Source organism: Choloepus didactylus, chromosome 18 (genome assembly GCF_015220235.1).
Source record: "Choloepus didactylus isolate mChoDid1 chromosome 18, mChoDid1.pri, whole genome shotgun sequence".
NCBI classification, from domain to species: domain Eukaryota; kingdom Metazoa; phylum Chordata; class Mammalia; order Pilosa; family Megalonychidae; genus Choloepus; species Choloepus didactylus.
The window spans coordinates 51,951,729-51,977,004 of record NC_051324.1 but is presented as its reverse complement, the minus strand read 5'-3'; the positions used below and the strand labels follow the sequence as shown (position 1 = coordinate 51,977,004).

The 25,276-nt window shown below is 46.6% G+C and overlaps 1 protein-coding gene across 1 annotated transcript; it reads left to right on the top strand.

The window, feature by feature from the left end:
* Nucleotides 1-11,454: 11,454 nt before the first annotated feature.
* CAVIN1 (caveolae associated protein 1) lies at nucleotides 11,455-24,027 on the top strand. The gene is made up of 2 exons (XM_037810062.1): nucleotides 11,455-12,095; nucleotides 21,499-24,027. Exons 1-2 carry the CDS (start codon nucleotides 11,625-11,627, stop codon nucleotides 22,198-22,200), a joined length of 1,173 nt encoding a protein of 390 aa, XP_037665990.1. The 5' UTR covers nucleotides 11,455-11,624; the 3' UTR covers nucleotides 22,201-24,027.
* The last annotated feature ends 1,249 nt before the right edge of the window (nucleotides 24,028-25,276 follow it).

The following is a 25,276-nucleotide window of genomic DNA, read 5'->3' as shown; positions in this document are numbered from 1 at the left end:
ATTGTATGTTACCACTAAAGTGAACTCCATGAAAAATATAAAATATGTATCTTATAATGTAGAATATAGGGGGCCTAGAGATAGATAAAATTTAGTGAAGGGAGAATGATAATCTAATATGTACAGATATGACAAGGAGGATGAACTTAAAGGTATGGAATGGTCAGGTGTGACTATGGTTTGCTAATGGGATTTTAAGGATCGGTGACACATTGAAGGTAAACATGTTCATAAATGGTTGTTTAAAGGCATGTAACCCCCCACAGAGTAGCATCAGAAACCTAAATAAGTGTTAACATGATATACTTACAAGGTATGACACTGGTGCAGAGGGTTAACAACAGAGTGGTATATGGAAAAACTACCCATTACATATTATAGACTATATTTAATAGGAATATCTTACCAACACTATACTAATACTAGGGATGAATAATTAGCAGCTGATAAGAGCTCTGGGATGTATTATGTTATGATAATTGTTTAAAGTTGAGAGTGATGAAGATTGTACAACTCAGTGAAGATTATGTAAGAAACTGACCATTTATCTTGGGATAGAATATATGTTAAGTGAAATTAGAAACCCACTACTTAATAAATCAAGCCCTCAACTTGAGGTTTGCTCTTGTGAAACTTAGGGTTGTAAATAGGAGTCTGAGCCTTTCTATAATTATGCCTAAGAGGCACCTCCAGGGAACCTCTTTTGTTGCTCAGATGTGGCCTTTCTCTAAGCCCAACTTGGCAAATAAATTCATTAACCTACCCCCCATGAGGGACATGACTTCCAGGGGAATGAATCTCCCTGGCAACATGGGACATGATTCTGAGGAATGAGACTGACCCTGGCAGCGAGGGATGGAAAATGCGCACTTGACCAAAAGGGGGAGAAAAGAAAGGTAACAAGCTGAGGTCACAGTAGCTGAGAGATCCCAAATAGAATCAAGAGGCTATCCTGGAGGTTTCTTTTATGCAGGCTCCAGCTAGACATCCCAAAAGGCCACAGTATGCCATGCTCTTACCAAAAGTAGTCCCCAAATACCCAGGTCCCTACCTGAGATTCTATAAAAATGCACTCACTGAGTTGTTTTCTTTTCTTTTGTTTTGTTTTTACTCTCTAAGTTTTATCTTTCAGAAACTTAAATCCACCAGAGTGTTCCTATACCAGACAAGTCCTAAAACCCAGAGGCAACAGTCTTTTTAAGAAGAACAATCAGATGCAGTCCCCTTCCCCATACTGTCAACACCCCCTTTCAATATGAACAAGTTAGGGTGCTCACTGCCTAGACAACCCTGAAAATGGAGAAAGAGATTAAGTGAGAGGAAGGGGCAGTAACAAGCAAGATAAGATTTAACAAAGGTCTACGAATACTAGAACTTTATATCTATCTATCTATCTATATGTGTGTGTGTATATATATATATGTATGTGTGTGTGTATACATATATATATATATTTAGATGTTGGTGTGTTGAAATAGCTGGAAGGAGGTAAATGACACTGTGGAACTGTAACCTATAATATACTTTAAAATTTGCTCCATAGCTACCTGTTATATTGTGCTTTGAAAGTTTTCGCCTTTCTATATATACCCTATATTGCATAACAAGGAAATAACTGAAACTGTGAACTTTAACCCATAACAATTTCTGAAATTACCTTTATAACTGCTTCTTGAGCTGTACAACAAAAGTTAACACCTTTCTGTATGTATATTTCACAATAAAGGAAATAGCTGAAGTTGCGGAACTGTGACCCATGACATTCTTTGAAATTTGCTCTCTAACTCTTGTTAAATCATACTTTGAAAGTTACCACTGTTATGTATATATGTTAAAGTTCACAATTTTAAAAATGCATTTTAAAAGAAGACTATTAGAAGAAAGCATAGGGGAAAATCTTCAGGACCTGGATTTGGCAATAGTTTCCTAAATATGACACCAAAACCACAGGCAACAAAAGAAATAAATGGGACTTCATCAAAGTTAAAAACTTTTGTGCATCAAAGGACACTATCCCAAGTGAAAAGACAACCCACAGAAAGGAAGAAAATATTTTCAAATAATATATCTGATAAGGGATTAGTACCCAGAGTACATAAAGAACTCCTACAATTCAACAAAAAAAACACAAATTACCCAATTAAAAATGGGAAAAGTACTTGAATAGATATTCTTCAAAAGAAAATATACAAATTGCCAGTAAGTACATGAAAAGACGCTCAACATCATTAGTAATTAAGGAAATGCAAATCAAAATGACGAGATACCACTTCACACTCACCAGGATGGCTATTATCAGAATGGAAAATAACAAGTTGTTGGTGAGGATGTGGTGAAAGAAAACTTCATGCATTGCTGGTGGGATGTAAAATGGTACAGTCGTTGTGGAAAAGTTTGGAAGTTCCTCAAAGTGTTAAACATAGAGTTACCATATGACCAAGTGAATCCACAACTAGGTTTATACCCCAAAGAATTGAAAACAGGAACTCAAACAGAAACTTGCATGCCAGTGTTCATAGCAGCATTATTCACAATAGCAAGAGGTGAAAACAACCCAAGTATCCATCAACAGATGAATGGATAAAAAAAAATCTGGTATGGACATATAATCAACTATTTTTTAGCCATAAAAAGGAATAAAGTTCTGACACATGCTACCAAAAAAAAACAAAAAACAAAAAAAAAGAGCATGCAGGATTTTTCTAGTGTACTGGCAATGTTTTATTTTTTTTTCTTTTATTTAGGTGGTAGTTTCATGAGTGTTCTCTTACTAATAATTTGTTAAGCTATATATTTATGATTTGTAATTTTCCTGTGTGCTGTTTTATTCCCCAATAAAAAGTTTTCTCTTTCTTTTTTTTTAAAGGGCCAGACCCAATCATCACTAACCACATTGGCTTGAAACAGCCCTCGTGCCAATCTGAGAATCTGATAAGACAACAGATTCTGTTGTCTTGACAACTTACTCAAATGGTTCAGGAAAAAAATAATTCTTTTGTACTTAAAAAATATATTTTTTCTGTAAATTTGAAATAAAAAAATTTAAAAGTGGAATTTGTTTTCCAGATAGCTTTTCCCATCTTGATCACTCTCTTATTTTGAACTCCTAAGCTTTGATGGGTAGAATTTTTATCTTTTTATAATAGATACCATCTATTTGTTAGAGAACACCTCTTCTACTTCTTAATGTATTTATTTCCTCAATGAGATTATTAATACCCAATGGACATATTATGCTTTTATTTCTTTTGAATTCCCTTGTGGTATCAAGTAGCCACTTTTAATAACCACTTGTAAACACTAAAGGGTTTTGACCAGGAATTATCTGAATAGTTCAATTGCCTCTTTCAATTTAAATCCATGGAAAAACCATTTAAATAATCTCTCCTTGAGTCATATGATGGATGTAGGAACCAAGTATGTGCTGACTGCTCTTTCGCACCAATCAGTGGCCCCTGGGATTCACAGAAATATGTGTCTTGGTGGAAAAATGAGTCACTCCTCCAACACACAGCTGGACTCTCACACCCAGAGCACAATGGGAACGCGAAAATTGAAGTGGAGCAGAAAAAAATCTATATCCGAACAAGAGTTCACACCTTCCTGTTCTGTTACATTGTGAAATGGAAACATGGTTTCCTGGGAAAAGTGCCAGATTCCACAAATGAAATGCTTTTGCTTAAATGTGCACAGCTGCTAAATACTTACTGTGCTTATTCAGAGTGCCTTGTTTTAAAGGTCTGATCTTGGTTCCAACTGGAAAGCTGAAAGGAAGGGACTCCTCTTATGCACAACAGAATGAGTTTTACAGAAAGAGTCTTCTTGATTGCCAGTTCTTGACTGGTTCAAGAGAGAAAGGGTAAAAGGGCATGAATATTTCTTGCCAACCATTTTGCACCAACCATTTTTATAGCTCCTGTTTTAGTTTGCTAGGTTGCTCAAAGCAGATACCATGGAGTTGGTTGGCTTTTAACAATGGGAATTTATTAGCTTACAGTTTGAGGCTATGAGACTGTCCAAATCAAGGCATTATCAAGGTGATGCTTTCTTCCGTGCCGGGAATCCTTGAGTCCTCCGCCACATGGCAAGGCACATGGGGGCGTCTTCTGGTCTCTCCTTTCTCTTCCAGGTTTCATTGCTTTCAGCTTCTTGCTTCCCTGGCTTTCTCTTTGTCTGAATTTCATTCTCTCCTACAGGACTCCAGTAAGAGGATTAAGACCCACCCTGGGCCACACCTTAACTGAAGTAATCTCATCAAAAGATCCTACTTACAACAGGTGTATACCCAGAGGAATGGATTAGTTTTAAAAATATGATTTTCTGGGATACATATAGCTCCACACCAACACTGCTCCCTTTACATATATGACCACATTTAATCCTTGAAACAACATTAGCATTCTTTATTATGAGAAGTTCAAATGCAGACAAAAGCAGACAGAATAATATAATAAATTCCTATGTACCTACTACATTGCTTCATCAATTATCAACACATGGCCAATCTCATTGCATCTGTATTCCCAACCACTTCCCTCCAGATTAGTTTGAATCAAATCCCAGATGTAGTATCATTTCATCTGTAAATACTTCAGTATTTGTCTCTAAAATATAAGGATTCTTTTAAAAATATAACTACAATGCCACTATCATACCTTTAAAAATAACAATAATTCCTTAATGTTAGCAAATATCTAGTCTGTTCAAATTTCTGTGATTATCTCATGAAATTTTTTGTTTACAGTTTGTTCGAATCAGGATCACAAAAGGTTGTAATTAGTTGATTGACTTTTTCTTTTCTTTCCTCCCCCCCCACTTTCTTTCTTTCAGATAGGATTTTGAAGTCTCTTTTAATTTAGTGATGTCCCCTTCATCATCTTCTCTTGTTTTCCCCATCCCCCACCCTACCCCTCTCTCTCTCTTGCAGTTTATTTGTTGGAGAAACTGGGTTGTTTGTCCTATAGAATGTCTCACATCTGGATTTTGCTGACTGCATTCCCACAGTGTTGTTTAATATTTTTACGACCCCTGTATTTCCTACAAACTAGCAATTATTAGATCCAGATATTTGGTCGGATTCAGGTTTGATTGTTTTGTTCTTTTTTTTTTTTTGTCAAGAATAATTCACAGGTGGTGTTGTCTACTTTCTTTTACAACACATCCCAGGTAGATAATGTCAATTCTCTCTTTTTTTGTGATAAGATTAATGGGTGGGTTTAGGTATTCTTCTATTACAACAATTGTAGAGTTCCCCATCAGTTTTTCTCCTCACAGTTTTAGTAGGCATTAATAATGATTATTTAGATCCATTATTTCACTCAAGGCTGCAAAATTTTAACATTCTAACTCTATAACCAACTAGTTAGTAACCCTGAGGTACATTTCCAACAGAAAAGATAGGATAAATGCTTAATTATTTTACTTTATTTACCAGATTTAAGAATAATGTGTTGGTTCTCTAGCATTTTCCAAAGGTTATCAATTAGTTTTTTTTTCTTTGTTTAGCTTCACTGTGAACTCATGAATTTTTAGCATATTTGATGTATATTTACCTGAAACCAAACAACTGAAAAGGCAAATTAACAATGCTTTTCTATGCATGCTTTGCTACTTGTATAAGAAAAGAGAGAGAGGTCAATTATTATATAAATAAATAAGCCTACATCAGGAATTTATTTTTGAAAGCATTGTCCAGGGTATAGCATAGGATTAATACATCCTTAATCATCTATGGCTTCTAGTACTCCTACTAAATAATGAAAATTGCAATATTTCAGACTTCCCCTCTCCCTCATCCTCTACATGCAAGAAATTCATGAAGGGTCTGGTTTTTGAGGAAAGATATAACGTTTTGTTATATGTGTTGAATCGGGGATGATGCTGGGATATCCAACCAGGGCTGTAAGCAGTGGGAGATGAGGGCCTGGCATTTGGGAGAGGTATCAGAGCCCAAGGCTGATTGTTAACAATATCAAAATAATTTTGGACATCTTGGAAAATAACCACAGCATCAACCCAGACCCCGCCCCCACCCCAAGAATCCCCCAGAATCCTCCTGGCTGCCTGGGATTCAGCAAACACTTGAGGACCCCCTGGGTAATGCTGGGTCCAGCAGGGTCCCCAGAATCCTGCTTTAGCACTAACAGGCAACAGCATCCATTCTGACGAGTTGATGTCTGTGCCACTGGTTTCAAATATTTTTAATATCTCTCCATTTCAGGATCAGACACAGAGTTTAGAGTCATAGTAAAGCGTAAGGAAAAAGGAAAGTGACTGAAACTAGAGCAGAGGGATGGAGACAGAACATACATTAAGAAAATGGCACAAATGTTCACAGCAGCATTTTTCATAATAATCAAAAAGTGGAAACAACCCAAATGATGGAAGAATAAATAAAATGCAGTATATCCATATGATGGAATATTAGTCAGCCAAAAGGAATGAAGTACTGATGCATGATAGAAGATGGATGAATCTTGAAAACATTATGTTGTGCAAGGGAAGCCAGGCACCAAAGACCACATATTTGTGTGATTCAATTTATGTGAAATGATCAGAATAAACAAATCCATCAACAGAGAAAGTGGTTAGATTAGTAGTTGCCAGGAGCTGGGGTGGTTAGGAGGAAATGGGAAGTGACTGCTAATGGATATGAGGATTACTTTGAGGGTGAGTAAAATGTTCTAAAATTGATGTGATGATGGTTGCACAACTCTGTGACTACACTAAAAACTATTATACATTTTAAATAGGTGAATTGTATAGTATGTCAATCATATCTCAATAAAGCTGTTATTAAAAAAAAAGAAAATGAAGGGAAGAAAAAATAAGCTAGCAAATGGACAAGAAATAAATAAAAATAACCCAGGGTCACAAAGGCCAAGAGGGGAAGAGTCTTAAAGACAAATTGGTCAGCAGTGCTAACCCTGAGAGTGCAAATAAAATTAGAGGAGAGGTAATTAAAGGGATATAGAGATTATTATTGACTTTGAAAGCTTTTTTGGCAGAGAGAAAGCCACCTTTCAGATAAACTGTAGAGGCTTAAGGACTGAATTGAGGATAAGGGATCAGTAACAGCAGCTGTAGAACACAACTGGTTGGAACAGGAGAAAGTGGACGGACTGAACCTTGAGGAGGCAGGATGGTGTTTACTTGGGGGTGTGTGGGTTTTTTTGTTTTTTTGTTTTGTGTGCGTGGTTTTTTGTTTTTTGTTGTGTTTTGTTTTGTTTTGTTTTTTTTAGGATAAAAGAGACCTGTGCATGTTCAAGGAACAAGAAGAGGAGTCAGGAGGAGGTTTTACAGCATTTTCATGAAGTTAATTTGTAAGGCTTCCCTGAGGCTAAAACTCTCACCTTGCAGCAAACCTGCTGTGTTCTTTCATGTCTAGCACCAAACTGTGTGCAAATTAACACTTAATAAATAATTTAGATTGATAATCTGATTCAAAAAAGTTATCCTACACATTAATGTTTGAAGGGGAAGAAAGGAAAGTATTTTTCTGGAAGAGAAATATATAAATGTTATAGGTACTTTTCATATATGTGAGAGACACAAGTATAGTGCCTATGAAAACAGAAGGAAAATAAATCAGCTGGCTGTGACAGCCGTGAGCCAGCTGCTGAGGGCTAGTCTTCCGTGCCGGATGGTTTTCCTGACATGAACACACATCATTCATCCCAACCATTTATTATTAACAAAGCACACTATCTCCGTGAGATCTCTCCCAGCGTGGACCCCATGAACTCTCAGGGTTAGCACTGCTGACCAATTCGTCCTTAAGATTCTTCCCCTCTTGGCCTTTGTGACTCTGGGTTATTTTTATTTCCTGTCCATTTGCTAGCTTATTTTTTTCTTCCCTCCATTTTCTTTTCTTTTCTTTTTTTTAATAACAACGTTATTGAGATATGATTGACATACCATACAATTATCCCAGCATGGACCCCAAGCTGAATGGAACATATTGCATGCTGCGTCCCTCACAATTGTTGGACCTCCACATAAATAAACTAGAAAGATTTATGGCAGAACCACAATATGAGATGAACAATGGTTGGCTATTCCCTCACTTTCACATCTCCTGCTGCTCCTGCCTGGGATATCCCTTCCCCTCCTTTACACTGAACATTGTCCTGTAAAGCCTTCTCTGCTCCCCCAGGCTGCAATGGCAAACTTCCGTGGGCTGGAGCACCTACCCCATGATATCAGAAACTATTTGAGCAGCCTGTCTGTCTCCCCTGCCACACTGTCAGTTTCTCAACAAGAGGGAATGGACTTTATTTAAACTCATTAAAATCCCCTATCAGCCAGCTGATGGCAAGTAGTCACACTTCGCTGAATGAATGAATGGATGGAGGAGGATGAGTTACTCTAGAGGGTCTGCAAGTTTCCTGCTGCTGACAGGATTGCATCCTGGTGTTCTTTTTCTAGGCCAAAGGGGTTGTTTGCTTCATCCTCTCTAACCCTTTCACAGACTCTCTGAGCAGCTGAAAGAACACAATGGAGCAGTGTGCCTTTCAGCAAACAGAGTGAGCAATGGAAAATGCAAATCATGAATCCTGAATGCAAGCAACGACTTGATGAATGCAATTATAGCTAAAGAGAAACTGCCTATTTTCCCTGAAATAGAGCAAAGCGCTCTGGAAGAAGTGTTCTGCTCCAGTTCCGGGTGTCAGCATTAGTAAAGCTAGTGTGCCAAAGCTCAGCATGCCCCCTGGTGGATTTAGCTGGCATTCGATAAGAAGAGGAACATGAGAGAAACTTAATGTGGATACTTCTTGGACGTAGGAATGCAAGGGTAGGGCCCTTTCTGCAAAACTCTCTGTTAAGGAGGCAACAAATGAGTCAGAGATGTACTCACTGGACTATCCCTGGGACCTAACTTGACTCATCCACAAATACTGCCATTCTTTTTTTTTTTAGTTTAAATATTTTATTTACACCAAAAGCAAAATTTATTATAATTGCACTTTCCTGGCTTTTAAAAAATTGTAGTAACATTTATAGCATAAAATTTTCCACTTTAACAATTTTAAATGTACAATTCAGTGGTATTAATTACATTCACAATGTTATACTACCATTACCACCATTCATTACCGAGACTTTTCATCATCAGAAACAGAAACTCTTTACTTTTTAAGCAATGACTCCCCATTCTCCTTCCCCCCAGCCACCATTAACCTCTAATCTGCTTTCTGTCTCTGTGAACTTGCTTATTCTAGATATTTCATGTAAGTAGAATCATACTATACTTGTCCTTTCGTCTCTGCCTTACTCCACTTAGCATAATATTTTCAAGTTTCATCCATGTTATAACATGTATCAGAACTTCATGACTGTTTATGGCTGAACAGTATTCCATTGTAAGGGCATACCACATTTTGGTATTTCTTTTTGAATCAGGGGAATAAAACTACTTTCTTGATAGGAAAGCCAGCGAGGTGTGGACTTATTTCTTTTTAGCTAGTAAGCAACCACAGAAACAAATCAACCACTAATAGTCCTCAACAGCATCATCCCCAAAAATGAGGATTAAATTGTAATCTGTAAATGTCCAATGATACGGAACTGGTTAAATAAGTATAGCTAAATTTACATAAATACGAGACAGCTCCATATGTAATGACACTGAACAATTTATGAAAAAGTAAGGTATAAGCAATATATATATTTGATCATACATGCAGAGATGTTCTATAAAAGGTTACAAAAGAAAATGTTAACAATTGTTGCCTCCTGAGAAGGAAACTAGTTGCTGAGGACAGGTAGAAAGAAAACTTCTTTTCACATATTTCCTTGTGTGTTATGTGCAATTTGTATCTTGTGTGTCACCTGTTAGAATAATGTAATAAATTTTTAAATGTAAGAACCTTATGAAGGTCCAGTAAAGTTCTCTACTGTCTCTTGTTTTTTCTAGAAGTCATATCAATTCTCAAGGAAGCAACTTAAATTGTTATAACACATTTTCTCTTAAATTCTGAAATAAATTGGTAGTTTGTCAGTTCTAGTAGCTATATGTATATACATGATTTTATATACCAGTTCATTCTACTTGAATCTGAAATGAGAAAGCCACTTGTTCCTGAGGAAATAGCTACTGAATTGTTAGGAGAAATATCCTATTCAATAATCTTTCAGGCTCTGCCACAGACGCTGAGCTGTGGAGCTGCTTTCCAGGTTGGTGGGTTCTCCCACCATGTTTATGGGGCCTGGGGTCCTGCACAGCAGTTTTTTACTCTTCCAGACAATAGATGCCACACTAGAAGTGACCTTTTGCCGAGACCATCAATCATCCAGATGGGGAAACCCAATCTTGGTTTCCTAACCAGGGAAAAGGTTTGTAGCTTTTCTGTGGGGAAGAGACTGGTGATTGCAGAGAACTTAGCTCCAGTGCCTGCTAGAGAGCAAAATGGGTATGTGTGTATGAGGACTCACAGCCTCTCTTTCTCTGGACTTCTGCTCTTCAGCTAAGGGCTCTGCTTTAGCCCAGAGCTGCCTACATTGCTCCCATGATGGTTGAAAGTATGTCTATAGTTAATCCTCAGACCAGCAGGCTTAACCACTGAAAGATATAGAGTCCAAGAAAGCAGGAGTCTGGGGAGCTGGGTTCACCTGCCTGTGACCTCTGGCAAGTCACCTGCCCTCTCTGGGCCCTACTTTTCCTGTCTGTCAAATGAGGAGGCAGGATTCCATCATCTTTCTGGTCCATGAGCCTTATTCTCCAGGATCTGGGGGTGAGGGTGGGGGGTGGACTCCTACGGCTTACTTAGTGTCTACTAGGTCTCTGGGGCAGGGGGAGCACAGAGAAATAGAGAGAAAGGTTAGAAGTGGGTAAAAGGCTCTACTTCCTATGTTATTGCCCCTCATAATCCCACAGTTTCAGCAATCTCAGAGGAAACTAGGGGAGTTTCACAGTCCCTCACCACAATGACCTCGACTTAAGTTCTCTCCTTCCCTCCCGCAAACGACCAACAGTGTTTGGTAACTTTTGGGGGGAGTTGGGGGTCGGGGGCCCTTGAAAAGATTGTGAAAGTCATGGATACTTTTTCTCTCAAAAACTGGGCACAGGTAAAAGCAATATTTTGCATATAATTTCAGGGTCTTGGGGTCCACCTGACGCCCAGTCCTAGAACTTAAAAGGTTGAGGTGAGGTTGCCAGGGAGCAGAAAAAGCGAGAAAGAAAAGTAGAGCAACACTCTTAGGTCTGGGTTCCCTCCCCCAGCTCACATTCCTCAGCCTCAGTCCCACTCCCGCCGCCCCCGCTGCCAGCAGAGGCCCTGATCTCCTGCGCCAACTATTCCAACCATCCTGGGAAGGGTGGGGCCCTCGGTTCTTGGGCTCCCCTCGTCTCCCCCCTCATCGGTCTCCCCTTCTGCCCCAGTCCCTCCCTTTCTGGGGTGAGGCCAGCCAATGGGCGAGGAGACTCCGGGGTTTGGCCTGGGAGCCGGGGAGCTCACCGATTCCCCTCCCCACAGTTCTGGCCGCTGTCCCGGTGCGCACGGACGTGGCTCCAGTTTCCTCTACTCTCCGCTCTCGCCCGCTCGCCCTCCTCCCGCTCCTCCTCTCCCTGTCTCCAGCTCCAGATCCAGCTCCACTCAGCCGGCCCCGCGCGGCTCCGGGTAGCCATGGAGGACACCCAGCTCCATATCATCGAGCAGCCGCTTCCCGGGTACCCGGACACCGGGAGCCTGGGGCCCTCCCCCATGGGGGCGCCGGCGGCGGAGGAGCCGTCGGGGGCCGGCTCTGAGGAGCTGATCAAGTCGGACCAGGTGAACGGAGTGCTGGTGCTGAGCCTTCTAGACAAAATCATCGGCGCCGTCGACCAGATCCAGCTGACTCAGGCCCAGCTGGAGGAGCGGCAGGCGGAGATGGAGGGCGCCGTGCAGAGCATCCAGGGCGAGTTGAGCAAACTGGGCAAGGCGCACGCCACCACGAGCAACACCGTGAGCAAGTTGCTGGAAAAGGTGCGCAAGGTTAGCGTCAACGTGAAGACGGTGCGCGGCAGCCTGGAGCGCCAGGCCGGCCAGATCAAGAAGCTGGAGGTCAACGAGGCCGAGCTGCTGCGGCGCCGCAACTTTAAAGTCATGATCTACCAGGTGAGCAGGCTGGGCGGACGGCGCCCAGAATTCCCGCGCCCGGCCCGCGTCCCTGGGCTTGGGGTAGGGGACCTACGCCGCGGCATGGCTCTTCTGCCAGCCCGGCCCCGGGCGCTAGGGAGACCCGCCCTCCTTCCGGCGAGCGCAGCTGGGGTGGGGAGAGCGGCGGACTCCTGGGGCGCGCAGAGGGGCGCGCTCCGCACCCGAGCCTTCTCACCCAACCCCCTCCCTCCGGAGTCCAACTTGCAGTGGAACCGAGTTAGGGAGCTGGACTCGGAGACGCGGCCCCTCGCAGGCGGATTCTATCGAGGCTCTGTCAAAAGTCTTCCAACTTGGGGGAGAGTTTCGGGGAAAGCCAGGCGTCCCTGGCTGCTGTTGGGGTCCGCTGTAAACGGACACTAGCGGCGGGGCCCGCGTTGGGCCCTCCCGCGCGGCCGACCCGATATAGCGGGTGATTCAGGGCTCAGGCATGCACCGGCGGGGGCTGCGCCGGGCGAGGGACGGAACCGCCACCCCCTCCGGCCCTGCGCCCCCTCATCAGCCTCGCTGCCCACCCCGTCCCCTCGCTGAGGTCTGCCCCGGGCCTCCGGACACTTTCAGGCCCTTGGGGCTGCCGCAGCCCGTGACGCGCCTGCACCCTCGGCCTCTTGGAAGCAGGCGGAGCCGGGGCTGGAGGGGGGTAGCCGTGGCAAATGCAGGCGAGGAGAGGCGGGCGCGCCCAGGCCGCTTGTTGCTTCCTCTGCACCTCTCCCCATTCCTCCCGCCTAGATAAGAATGTCGTTTTTGTGCCATAACCCCAAATAAACCTGGGAATCTCAATGTTGCTGCTCCTCTCCATTCTCCCTCCCCAAACCCACTGGGGACAGCCTGAGCTGAGGGCCTGGTGGCCTTGGGCTGGGCGGGAATGTCCCCGCCCTGGCCTCTTCTCTGCTTCCTTCTCTGCTTCCCTCCCTGCCTCCGGGGAGCCTGGTCTATGCTCCCACCCAGTGAGGTGGAATCATGGTGGACTTCATCTATGCCCCCTCTTCTCCTTCCTCTCCCTACGGAAGGGAATGGAAAGAAAAGAAAGGAAGGCTAGATTTCCCACATGCCCTAAGTGAGAGGGATTCACTGATTGCTCTGTGGCCTGATCAAGCTGGGTTCTGAGGCACCATCTGGGGTGATATATCCTTGACTGGGTTTCTCTAAGAGGAGCCAAGAGAGATGCAGATGACCAGAGTTCCGCAGTGCAACATATTGTCAGTGGAACAAGTATTAGGGGAGAGTAGACACAGGGAGGTGGGGGAGCTGGTACCTAGCACTATCTCAGGAGGTGGTTATGGGTCAGAATTCCCCCCTCCCTTTCCCACTGCTGAGGCACTTGGCCTTCAAGAAGGTTTTCCCCCACTTAAGAGCTCATTCTGGTAGAAAATGTTTCCTCAGAGCTGTTTCCATTTAGTAATCTAGCTGCTCGGAAGAAGTGGGATTGAAGTGGTGGGTGGTGGTTTGGTACATGCTTTGTGAGATGTTTTAAGAAAACCACCTAGCACTGGGGAGCATGGAGGAAAGGAGAATAAGACAGGTACAGGGACAGCAAGCCAGCTCGATCTTTTCTCCAGAGCCCAGTGTGGTGGAGGATCGCCATGAAGGTTTGGATGGGTGGCCCTACTCACTCTAAATGTCCCAGATGTAGAACCTGAGAAAATTCTTGGACTCGAGGTGAAACTCCCTATGGAGATTCTGAGAGAAGGACAGATACGGAGGGAGAAAGGCTTCTGCACAGAAGCCAAGGGCATCCTTCTGTTATCTGCTCCAGCAGTTGGCAGGGATCTGTGTAAATTGTGGGGGGTGGGGGGTGGGGGTGGTGTTAATCAAAGGGTGGCTTTGACTGCATCTGTACTAAACCAGGCAGAGAGATGAGGTAGAAAGAGCGGCTCACACTGAGGGCCCTGAGCCCCCAAACCACAGGGGAAATAACTAAGAACTCCCTGGGAGGAGCCAAGAGATAAAGAAAAGATTCTATCAACAGGGGTGGGGCTCGGGGCGGTGGGGAGGTGGGGAAGGAGGGTGGGCGGGAAGCAGAACTTCCCTGAGTGGCTGAGCAGATGTTCCAGGTGGGGGAGATGGGGTGGGGTACTCAGCTGCTAGAGGAAAGCAGAGGCCAGGTCCTCCCTGAGGTCTGCAGGCCTGGAAAGAGAAAGAGGTAAAAATAGCTCTGCTCCTTGGCAGACCTAATAGGGAAGACTAGGAGTGGTAGCATTTATGGTAAAATCGAGCTAAAGGGGTAGGATGCTTGGGTGGCCAGGCAGCGGGAGAGAGATTCGGAGAAAGGCCTCCCAGGATGGTGCGAGTTCTTCGGAGTGGAGCAGGGGGAGGGGATGCTGTATTTCCCACTCCAGATGTGGGATGTGATGATGTGGCTTTGGGGGTGGGGTGGAGGGGAGCACAAAGGGTGGGAAGGCCCCAGCTATAGGATCATGCCATCTAGCTTCCATGCCCTATTCCTGTGGGAGAAAGAAGGAAATCCTCTGAGTGGAACTCCTAGCCATAAAGAATTCATAGGTTATGTTTGCATTTGGCCCACCTCTACACACACCCCAAAGAAGAAATTCAGCATCCCCCATCCCAGGCAATCAGAGCCCTAATCTTGAATTCACTTCCGAGACCTTAATTGTCCTTCTCTGTTATTTCCTTCCCTGTTCCCCAAACAAAACTAGCAGTTGAGGTGCCACCTAGCTAGGCAACAGTTTGTGAATGAGTTAAGTGAATTCTACTAATAACGAGGGGTTCATGGGCTGAGGATGCTGGGAGATCAGGCCAGACCTTGGCCTGGAAGTGGTTGCTCTAAACCACCATGCAAGTAAGGGGAGCTGTGATCATTAAAAGGCAATTCTTACAGGCAATGATTTGGATGTTATCAGAGTTCTAGAAACCAGAAAGGGGGATAAAATGGAAATAAATGTTCTCTGGAGCAGTTTAGACAAGGCAAAGTTAGTGACCCAAAAAAGGTACCAGCAGCCAAGACTTATCAGACCTGCTCTAAGTACTTGGGGACAGGACTGGGAAGCATTTAAGGGATTAAGTGGCACATAGGCATTAAAGAGGAGGCTACCAGGGCTGGAATGACGACCTGCTGGCTTCCCCTGCCCAAATCCTAACCCAACCTTAGCTCCTTCCTGGACTCAAGGCCAGTAGGAGTTGCCTTATCCACAAGAGCACCAAACCTTTCCCCAAAAGTATTCCCAACCTCAGGTCTGGTCCCTCTCACCCCCTAAACCTAGTAAACATGGGAAGAGTGCCATGCCCTCCAAAAAGCTGAGTTTAGGTTGTTTTTCCTGGTCACTGGATCCACCACAGGGAGGATGCTTTTAGGGGTTCCCAATTCTAAAGGAAATCATGCTATCCCCCTGCTCCTCCATATACATGTAAAATCTGACTATTGTAAAGATCAAAGTCTAAATGGTGAGGAGATGGAGACAGCAGATTGGGCAATGACAATGAGTGGGGAGGGAGCATTGTTGCTAGGCAACTGGCCCCAAAGACCAGCAGTGGTTTGTGCTGTCTATTTGAACCACTGTTAATATTTCATCATTCTGTCGTTACAAAATATTTGAGCTGAAAGAGGCCTTAGAGATAATCGATTAACTTCAACTCCTTCACTTTGTAGCTGAGGAAGATGAGGTTCAGAGAGGGGAAGTCAGTTGCCTATAGTCACTCAAGTGATTGGGGAGCAAAGCTGGGGTCAAACCCAGGTATATCCCTTCTTCTGCTACCCTTGCTGCTCACTTCCTCCTCCCACTCCTGAGCTTTGCAGCAGGAATCAGAGGGAGGCTACCTCTATTGAGGATTAGTTCTAGCTCCCTCAGTCTGAGGCAGACAGTTCCAAGGTCCTGGTACAAGGTCTGCTTTATGTGTGTGCAGCGGTGGCTGGGAGTGGCCAAAGCTGGTGGCCATTAGCTGCTCAGCTTCGAGAGTGCTGAAGTAGAGGCACTGTGTGGTCACCTGGCCCAATGACAGTGGGAGGGGAGGGTCCAGGATGTAAGGAGTGGCGTTCCCTGACCAGACTCTGCAACTGGCTAGGAGAGGGCCTCCCTGCCACTCCCCACCTCTTCCCCTGCACCCCATAGGGCAGGTTGGGACCTGCTGCTTTGATTTTTGTATGGCTGCAGTCCTCAGCCATCACCACAGTTGCCTGAGCCTGGTAATGCCCCCAACTGTTCCCTCTTCCCTGACTTCTCCTGATTGCACAATGCAAGAGCAGCAGCTTAGCCCATGAAGAAGGAGAAATGGGAGCTGTTGCTGGGTGCCCCAGGATGCTGGCTCACCTGTCATAAAGATAACTTGATTTTTGATCCTGATTTTTCTGTGTCCAGTATCCCAAGTCATGGGTGAAGTGAGGCAGGAGGTGAGAATGTAGCCAAAGGGAAATGGCTAGGATGTCCTTCTTCCATGCCTTTCCCTCTCCTTATCCAGGGTGGCACCCAGTACCCACCCTGTGGGGGAGAATAAGGAGAATTGGAAGTAGCAGCTTCTAACTCTGCAGACAGTGAAGTTGTTTGCTTTCACTTTTACTCATCTGAGCCTCCTTAATTCGAGTTCAACAATTGGTCTCTCAGAAAATCCCTTCTCCCCCAAGTAGCCTTTTTCCCACACCACTCAAACTGCCCAATAGCACCATCCCAGGACCACACAGGGTAGGAATAGAGGGTGGGGGCCCAAGGGCGGGACTGGAGAAGACTGTTGACGGAGGAAGGGAGGGGGTTCACAGTGAAGGTTGTGTTTATTAATTCATGTGCCTGCATTTGTCCCACCCCTTTCCACCTCAGGGCCCTCTTGATGAAGCATTTAAAATGTGGTTTCTTTCCACCCTAATAGATTGTGTGCCCCATTCCCCCTCCCTACTCACCAGTCCCAACTCTGCATGTCCACTAAGGCCTCTTTCTCTCAATCCCGTCCACACCCATCCGAAGCCCCATTTAAACCGCTTTTCCTCATCTTAGCCCAAGAAGAAGCTGAATGCACCCTCTGACCCGGCCACACCCAAGATCGTGCCTTTTGACCTGCCTGAGACTGGGCCCTTTGACCTGAAGCCTGAGACAGTGCCTGAGCTCCCACCCTTTGACCAGACGCCTAGGACACTGCCATATTACCCAGAGCCTGGGCCTCTGTCTACCCCAGTGGAGCCGACATCCGGTGGGGGCATTTAGGATTCCTTGGGTCACACGGAGCTGGGGGCATGGGGTGCTACTCAAGCCCATCATCAGCTTACTGCTGATGGTGGGCCTCTTCTAAGCCATGCTCCTTGTGGACAGGTGATGGGTATTGTGAAACTGCTCTCACTTTATGAAGAGCAGGTAAATGTGGTGTGTGCAGTGGGGGTGGGAGGCAAAGGGAAGGGACCCACCCCCACTTTGTTTTTGTCTTAATAGATCTCCAGCATACTCTAGCTGCACCCAAATGCGCTCCTGTATGAAACTGCATGAATCTGGCCATGGCTTCTGATTCTCCCTTCCCTTTCCCTTTCTGCTTCCTCCTCAGGGACAGGCCAGTTCGGCTCAAAGCTTGACTCTCTGGAGAGGGCCCTCATGGGGGGGGCCCAAGCCTAGGGTTTGCTCTGTGCCCTCTCCACCCCCTCCCTGTAGCTGGAGAAAACATTTACACTTATTTTTTCCAGTTTTTTTTTTAAATGTTTTGCAAAGAAATTCCTTATGTTTGCCAGTTCCTGCCTTGGGTGGGGCACCCATAAGCTGCCAACTCAGAGAAGCCAGGAGGGGGGACATTTTAAGCTGGTTCCAGTTTGGAACTCCTGACTTCTCTATAGTAAAGTGCTTCTCAATTTTTTTTTTTTCATTTTCATCCCCTCCTAAAGTGACTTTTAGGCTTTTTTCCCTAATTGTCCCCCTTCCTCATGAACTTTTAATGCTATAGATACATTGTATCTCTGTTCACATACCATGACTCTTTGGAACACCATAAACCATTGTAATATCTAAGATTTTTTCTCCACCACCCTCCATAATAATGTTTGCCCTCTTGGGGCACTATCACCCTGGGAGAGAATGCATGCAAGAGCCTCTGGTGTCTCTCATCCCCTTGTCTCAGCAACCAAAAGTGGAGGTCCTGAGTTTTTAAGACCTTCCTGCCTTTCATTCCTCCCCCCATTAGTAGCCTATTCTGATGTTCTCTGAACTATCTGGGCCTCTGAATTACTCACTTCCCCAAAGTCTTCTCTGGCCATTTCATGCCAGGGGTTGGGGACAGAGCTGGTTAGCTCTAAGTAAAGAGAGGCTTCTACTCAGAGCTATGTGGCACTGGTCCCTTCTCCCTGACAAACTGAATAGGTGCTCAATTAAATCATAATCTTATAAAAATCTTCTTCCTAAGTCAGAGGGTCTTAAGTTTATACAGTAGGGTTTGGGAGTTGGGGTGGAGCCAAGGAAGAGGCTGAGAGCCTTCCTGGAGTTCCTGTAAAGTCATCCTAGACTGATGCCAGTCCTTGGGTGGGGGAGGGAGCTGTGGGTGCTGGATGGGGAGTAGGGGGAAGCTGTGCATGCTTTTGTTCAGACCTGGTCATTAAAGGTAAATATGGAAACCAAGCCTGTTGGGAGTGGTGGTTTTGTTTAATAATAACGGGAAAACAGAACAAACAGAGCCCTACCTCCTTGCCGCCTCCTGGGGACCCTCCTTTGGCTTCAGAGCTCTGCCAGGGAAGTGGGGGTGGGACAAGGGTGCCTGGCCTACGTGCCTGGTCTTTGGGGGGTGGGGTGGGGGGGGTTGCTTTTGGATTGTTTTGGTGGTTGTTGTAGCAACAGGCAGACTCAGTCAGCCCAAGACAACACTCCAGGGTTGTGAGTCATGGGGGAACCCTGACCTGGAAAAGGGGAGAAAAGGGAAAAGCCATTAATCGAAGGGAAAAGCTAAGGTTACTGTGGTATACCCTCCCCAGAAGCTACTAGAATCAGGGACTCAGGCCAAAATGCTTTTTCCCTAGCCTATGTCCCCCCCAGCAGGAAGACAGCTGGCTCCTCTGGTGTAAGCCACCACAATGGGGAGTCCCACAGTGAATGGGTTTCTATCCTCCAGGAGTCTTTTCTAGACTGTGTAAGACCCTCAGCCCCAAATCTAGTATTTGCTCCTTGATGTTCTGGCTTGAGACCTTTCATCAGGTACTAAGTAGATTGGGTTGGCTACCAGAAGACTGCAACTCTCTCCCCAGCCCTGATCTCTTTCCAGCTCAGCCGGCAAAGATCTTTATCTAGGAAACTAGAGGCCAGGAAAACCAGCCAGCTCAGACGTTAGGGATGGGGTGGAGCATGTGGGAGAATCAGGGATGCTGGGGGTGGAGCAGGGAGACAATGTGGATTTGTTTTCCAGCCACTGGGACAGTTTCCTGACCATTCCCAGCCTATAACCCTTAATCCTTTCCCAGCCAGTCCACATTATCTGAGTTTAGTGAAAGGAGGGGTTCTCATGAGTGGGTTTTAATCTGGGAGGTTGTAAAAGAGATTGAGCTGAAATTTTTTGAATTTTTTTGATACTGGGGCTGCAGGCAAATTCTGGGTAGAGATAGATGTAGAGGCAGCTCAGAGAGTCTAGTTCCTGAGACTCCTAAAATGATATATAACAGAGAACTAGAATAGCGGCCAGGGAGAGGGTGATTGTACAACTGGAAATCAGCAGGAATGCTAAGAGAAATTGTCCCATGCTTAGAACAAGAAAAATGCCCCTTCAATGCCTCTGTGAGTGCTAAGAAACAGGGAAAGACAGAATGCCCTAGGAGGCCCACAATAGTGCTAAGCCAGTTATGACAGGTGGAGACTACAAGTCCCAGCATGCCCTGTGCCCAGGTCATCTTGCCTGCTGGGAGGTGTAGGAGAGTAAGCAACAGCCTGAGATGGCCTTGTGCCTGGTACAGCTGATGCCAGTCTGGGAGGTGGAGCCAGCATTCCCTCTTTGTCCCTGCTAATGCTATTGACAGGGAGGGAAGGAAGTTGGGAGGGGGTGTTCTAGTTTTCAGTGTAAACCAGGAAACCCTGAGGGGATGTGGATGGGGAGGGAAGAGGAAGGAGGTTGGGGGCTGGGAAAGGAATTTCTGTAGCAGGTGGTACAGAGAAACCAGGCTGCCTATGTGCATGTGTGCTTGTGTGTCTATGAGAGGAGTCATCTCATGCTACCTCATCTTCTAAGGAGTCAGGATTTTCTTATGATTTTGGGAAACAATCTTCAACAAACCCATTATAAAAACTACTGTCTCTCATTCCATTGTCTGAATTCCTAAAGAAAGTCTGGGCCAAACAGGAGGTCCTGTTCCTGTCCTGGGTTATGCCATCTTTCCTTTTCTGTGCTCAGCCTCCCTTATCTTCTGATGGGAGGGGATTCTGAGATTCTGAAATGTTGGTCCAGAGTCAGGATTTTGGAAAATCTTCCCGGAATGGAAAACAATGCTGATGCTGGGGTCCTCCCTGGGGAAGACAGAATAACTAGCTTTGAGCTCCTGGATCACAGGGAATCTGGGACCCCCATGCTGCTCCTGGGCCCTTGAGCTCAGGTCTGGGAAAAAAGCAAGAACAGAAAAGTAATCCCTCCCCTCCATTCCAAGGCAGAGAAGTCAGAGCCAGAGGAAGGAATTTTAAGATTGGGGAGAAAACATGTCCTTGCCCCCTAGCCAGCTTCTTCCTCTTTATTCAGTCAATTTCTTTAAAGGAGAAATAGAATGACCACCGGTGGAGCCAAACAGTGGGCAGATGTTGGGACATGGGCCCCAGCCCTCCTTCCCCGAGGCTGGTCCTGAAATGGTACAGGTCTGGTAAATGGACTCCTTTACCTTGCCTTCAAAATACTATACTTGAGGGCTGTCTGAGATTGGTTGTGAGCTCATCCCTCTACCCCCATCCCTCAACCATAACAGAGTCTCCCAAACCCCTGTGCTTTTGGGCCTGGCTCCAGCGGTGTGTGACTTCTACCACCAGAGGGCACTATGCCCATTTCCAAAGTTAAGTTGTGGCTCCTGGGACTGCAAAGGGTGAGGAGCATTTTCGTAAAATAAGATGGGCGAAAATAGATAGGGAGCAAGGACAGGGTTGGAGGGTCCCAGAGATATTTAGCCAAAGTGCAATTTCAATGCAGGCCAATCTCCGACCTGTGATGCTCTTCAAAACGCTCGGTTCCCTGACAAAAGCTCTCTCTTCGCGCTGTCCGTATTGTTAACATTCACTCGACACATGTACCGAGCGCCCATATTGTGTCCAGCTTTGTGTTAGACTCCAGGGATACAAGAGCGAACAAGTCCAGGCCGATTTCAAGGGTCCCACGAAGTTCCCCTCCTCTCTCCACGCACTCCCGGGGATCACCCAGAGTCCTCCAAGTCTCCCGCCCAGCCCTCCGTCTCTGCCCTCGCTCAATCTTCTCTCTCATCGCCCCTTAGGATGAAGTGAAACTACCGGCCAAAGTGAGCATTGGCAAGTCGCTGAAAGAGTCGGAGGCGCTGCCGGAGAAGGAGGGCGACGAGATGGGCGACAGCGAGCGGCCCGAGGAGGACGCGGCGGCGCTCGAGCTGTCGTCCGACGAGGCGGTGGAAGTGGAGGAGGTCATCGAGGAGTCGCGCGCTGAGCGCATCAAGCGCAGCGGCCTGCGGCGTGTGGACGACTTCAAGAAGGCCTTCTCGAAGGAGAAGATGGAGAAGACCAAGGTGCGCACCCGCGAGAACCTAGAGAAGACCCGTCTCAAGACCAAGGAGAACCTGGAGAAGACACGGCACACCCTGGAGAAGCGCATGAACAAGCTGGGCACACGCCTCGTTCCCGCCGAGCGGCGCGAGAAGCTCAAGAGCTCGCGAGACAAGCTGCGCAAGTCCTTCACGCCCGACCACGTGGTCTACGCGCGCTCCAAGACCGCGGTGTACAAGGTGCCGCCCTTCACTTTCCACGTCAAGAAGATCCGCGAGGGCGAGGTGGAGGTGCCCAAGGCCACCGAGATGGTGGAGGTGGCCGTCGACGACGAGGAGGGCAGCGCGGAGCGCGGCGAGGGCACCGACCTGCTGCGCGGGAGCAGCCCTGACGTGCACGCGCTGCTGGAGATCACCGAGGAGTCGGACGCGGTGCTGGTGGACAAGAGCGACAGCGACTGAGCAGGACGCCGGGGTACGGCCCAGGAAGGTCGCGCCGCCACGCCCTGCCTCTCCCTGCCTCTCCCTCCCCCCGCCCCGATTCCTCTCCCTTCTTGAACTTTCTCTTTCGCATTTTCTCTCAGCTCCTAACTGGCTGAGATTTTTCTAAATTTCAAACACCTCCCCTCAAGAAGCACGCGTCCAAGTCTTACAGCCATCCAAAAAGAAAAAGGAGGCGTGTCCCCCACCCCCTTGGACAGCCCCAATTTGGGCATAGTTTGGGTTGGAAATGAGAACGGCAGTGACTCATTTCCTGGTTGTCCAAGTCGGGGATCCTAGAGGAAATGAGTCGCTGTCATTTCCACATTTGGGCCCTCTTTGGACAGGCTGCCCCGCCCCCCAGTCGTTCCCCCCTTGCCCTCGCTGCTGTCATTCCTGCTCACAGAGCTGTTCTCCTTCCTCCTTGTGATCCCTGGAGACTTTAAAGCCAAAATTACCCTAAGAGGGAAAAGTAAATGCTAAGGGGAGCTCTTCCCCTACAGGAAGGATATGAAAGCAGCTTTTGGGGGAAACTGGGCAAATGGGAGAGAGAAGGCAAAGTGAGGGTCCAGCCTGGGCTATATTTGCAAAGGGTCCCAGCAAGGAAGGCTGGAGCCAAGCAGAGCCCTGGGGAAGGGAGGTGGGTGGGGAATGACATACATGTCTGGGGAGGGGCACGTTTATGCACATGCACACAGGAGCACATGGCTATGGCTTTGGGAAGGAGCATGGGGAAATATAGGAGGTGGAAATGGGTGAAGAGAAGAGAATTCTCCTCTCGGCATGAGGATGATAGAACAGGAATCCCATTTCACTGGGGTCCTCGGGAGAGCAAGACCACCTTCAGGATCAGAAGGGAGGACAGTGGGAGAAAGCGATGATTCGAAGAGAAAGGAAGGGAAACATCACCCTACCCCTAAACTGGGGTCAGGATGGTGCCCCCAGGAGCAGCCCATTTCTTAAAGCCCAGAGAAATTAGGCTCCCAGAAGGGGGCAGCAGCAGGCTATGGAGAGCTGGGAGTTGGGAGGGAGGCTGACTGGAAGGAAAGCAGGGTGCAATGGCCAGGTCACCAAGCTGAGAGCTGGAATGGCGGTGGGGAGAATGTCGTATCCCTGTGTTTAGAGCAACCCAGCCATAGCTCACTCCTTGCAGTTGCTTTTCAAGATCGTTCCCTAGAACTTGTGAAGACCTTGTTGGTTTCCTTGCTTCTGTGGGTGCCTTTCTTGAATCTTTGGGGGATAAGGAGCATCCTGCCTCCAGTCTGAGGCCTGATTTTTGTAGTCCACTGACCAGGTTTTCCTCGGGACACTTTAGTCCCCCCACCCTGTTCCTCCCCATTAAAGGCAGCTTGTCAGAAGCGAGGACAACCAGTCCTCCCCACACACACCCCCCTCCCCTGGTCAAAACCCAAAGGGGAGGAATGGAGACTCCCTTCTTCTCCCTCCTCTCTGGCTTTATCTTCCTTGTTTTGCTTCTTAGAATTGCAGCTAATTGCTTTAAGGAGTGGGGGGAGGGAAGAGGGACTGGGGGGTGGTGGGCACAAACCTTTTATACAATACAAAGCTTTGTTTTTTTTCTTTTTTTTTTTTCCTCCTCCTTTTCTTGCTTCCTTTCTCTCCTCTGAATTGTTGGAGACATGTCAGCTGACTGAGGGAGGATGGGGATTCTGGGACAAGGTCCCTTGGTGCTGATGGGCTGAAGGGGGCTGAGTTGTGGGCAGATGCAGTTTCCTGCAGGCTCTGGTGAGCCTCTAACGTTGCTGTGTCCTGGTGAGCAGCCCGACCAATAAACCTGCTTTTTTAAAAGGATCTGTGTTGGATTGTATTCTCTGGAGGCAGTTACAAAGGATGAGAAATAGAATGAGAGGGAGTCAGAGAGAGAGAGGGAGGGAGGGATTGAGAGAGAGAGAGGACTGTTTGTATAAGCATGTCTCACTTGCCTATGTGAGGAGTGATAATGGTAACCAATTTCTTGAATGCTTACTATCTGCTAGGAGCTGTTCTAAGCACTTTTACATACATTAGCTCATTTGATCTCATAATAACCCTGTGAGATAGATTCTACTATCAGTATCCCTGTTTGAGAGATGAGGAAGCTGAGACAGAGTGACTTGTGTAAGGTGACATAGCTGGTAAGTGGCTGAGCTGAGATTCAAGGCCAGGCAGCCTGGCTCCACAGTCTTACCTAACCCTACCCTGTACCACCTGGATCCACTTAGCTGTGGGGACATTTGCCCTCCAGACAGGCTGTTACTCTGCTAAGCCTGGGCTTCCCCTTTATATACCCTTTAGAATTAGAGACCTGGAAGAGGCCATCTGGGGGAGGAAGAAAGTCGGAGGCCCTGACTCTGAGGGCCAAGTATCACAGGGAAAGGATGCCAGTGTGTGCTACCTGCCAGTCATGCCCACACTGTGTATTTAATTCTCCCCACAAAATAGTTCACTGTTTGAGCAGCCTGTCTTCCCTATGACTGTCTGCCCCACTTGCCACAAGATATGGGTTTCTCATGCAGTTTCTCTGCATGAGAATCACCTGGGGAGGGGTGTCCTTGATAAAAGTGTCATTTCTTGGGCTCTACCTTAGCCTCCTGCCGCTACCTCAAACAGGCCGAGTCCTGCCTCATGAGACTGTGATCTCCTTCCCCCAGCAGCAAGCTCTAAAGCTCCCAGAAGGGGTTGGCTTTCCACCAAGAGAAAAGGAAAATGCTGTAAATGACAGTTCTGGGAGCCAGGAAACTTCCCTCCTACTAAAAGAGACAGACCAAGGCTCCTTCAGTGAGATCCAGATGTGCAGCTGTGCGAAGCAGGGAGTGACGCCTGGACCCCAGCTGCAGAGTAATAAGCCCAAAGGAAACCCAGAAAGACCCATCGTCTAAGTCCTCTCACCTAAAGGGGCCCCTCTGCCCCTCTCCCTCTCTGCCACAAGTCGCCCCTCTCACTGGTCTACCCTCTGCCACAGTTTCAATTCTCATCAAGTTGCTTTCCTGTACCTTTGGTATTCGGTTCTATTCTGCCTACCACTTTGCTGAGAGCAGTCCTAATTCTCTGCACAGCCACT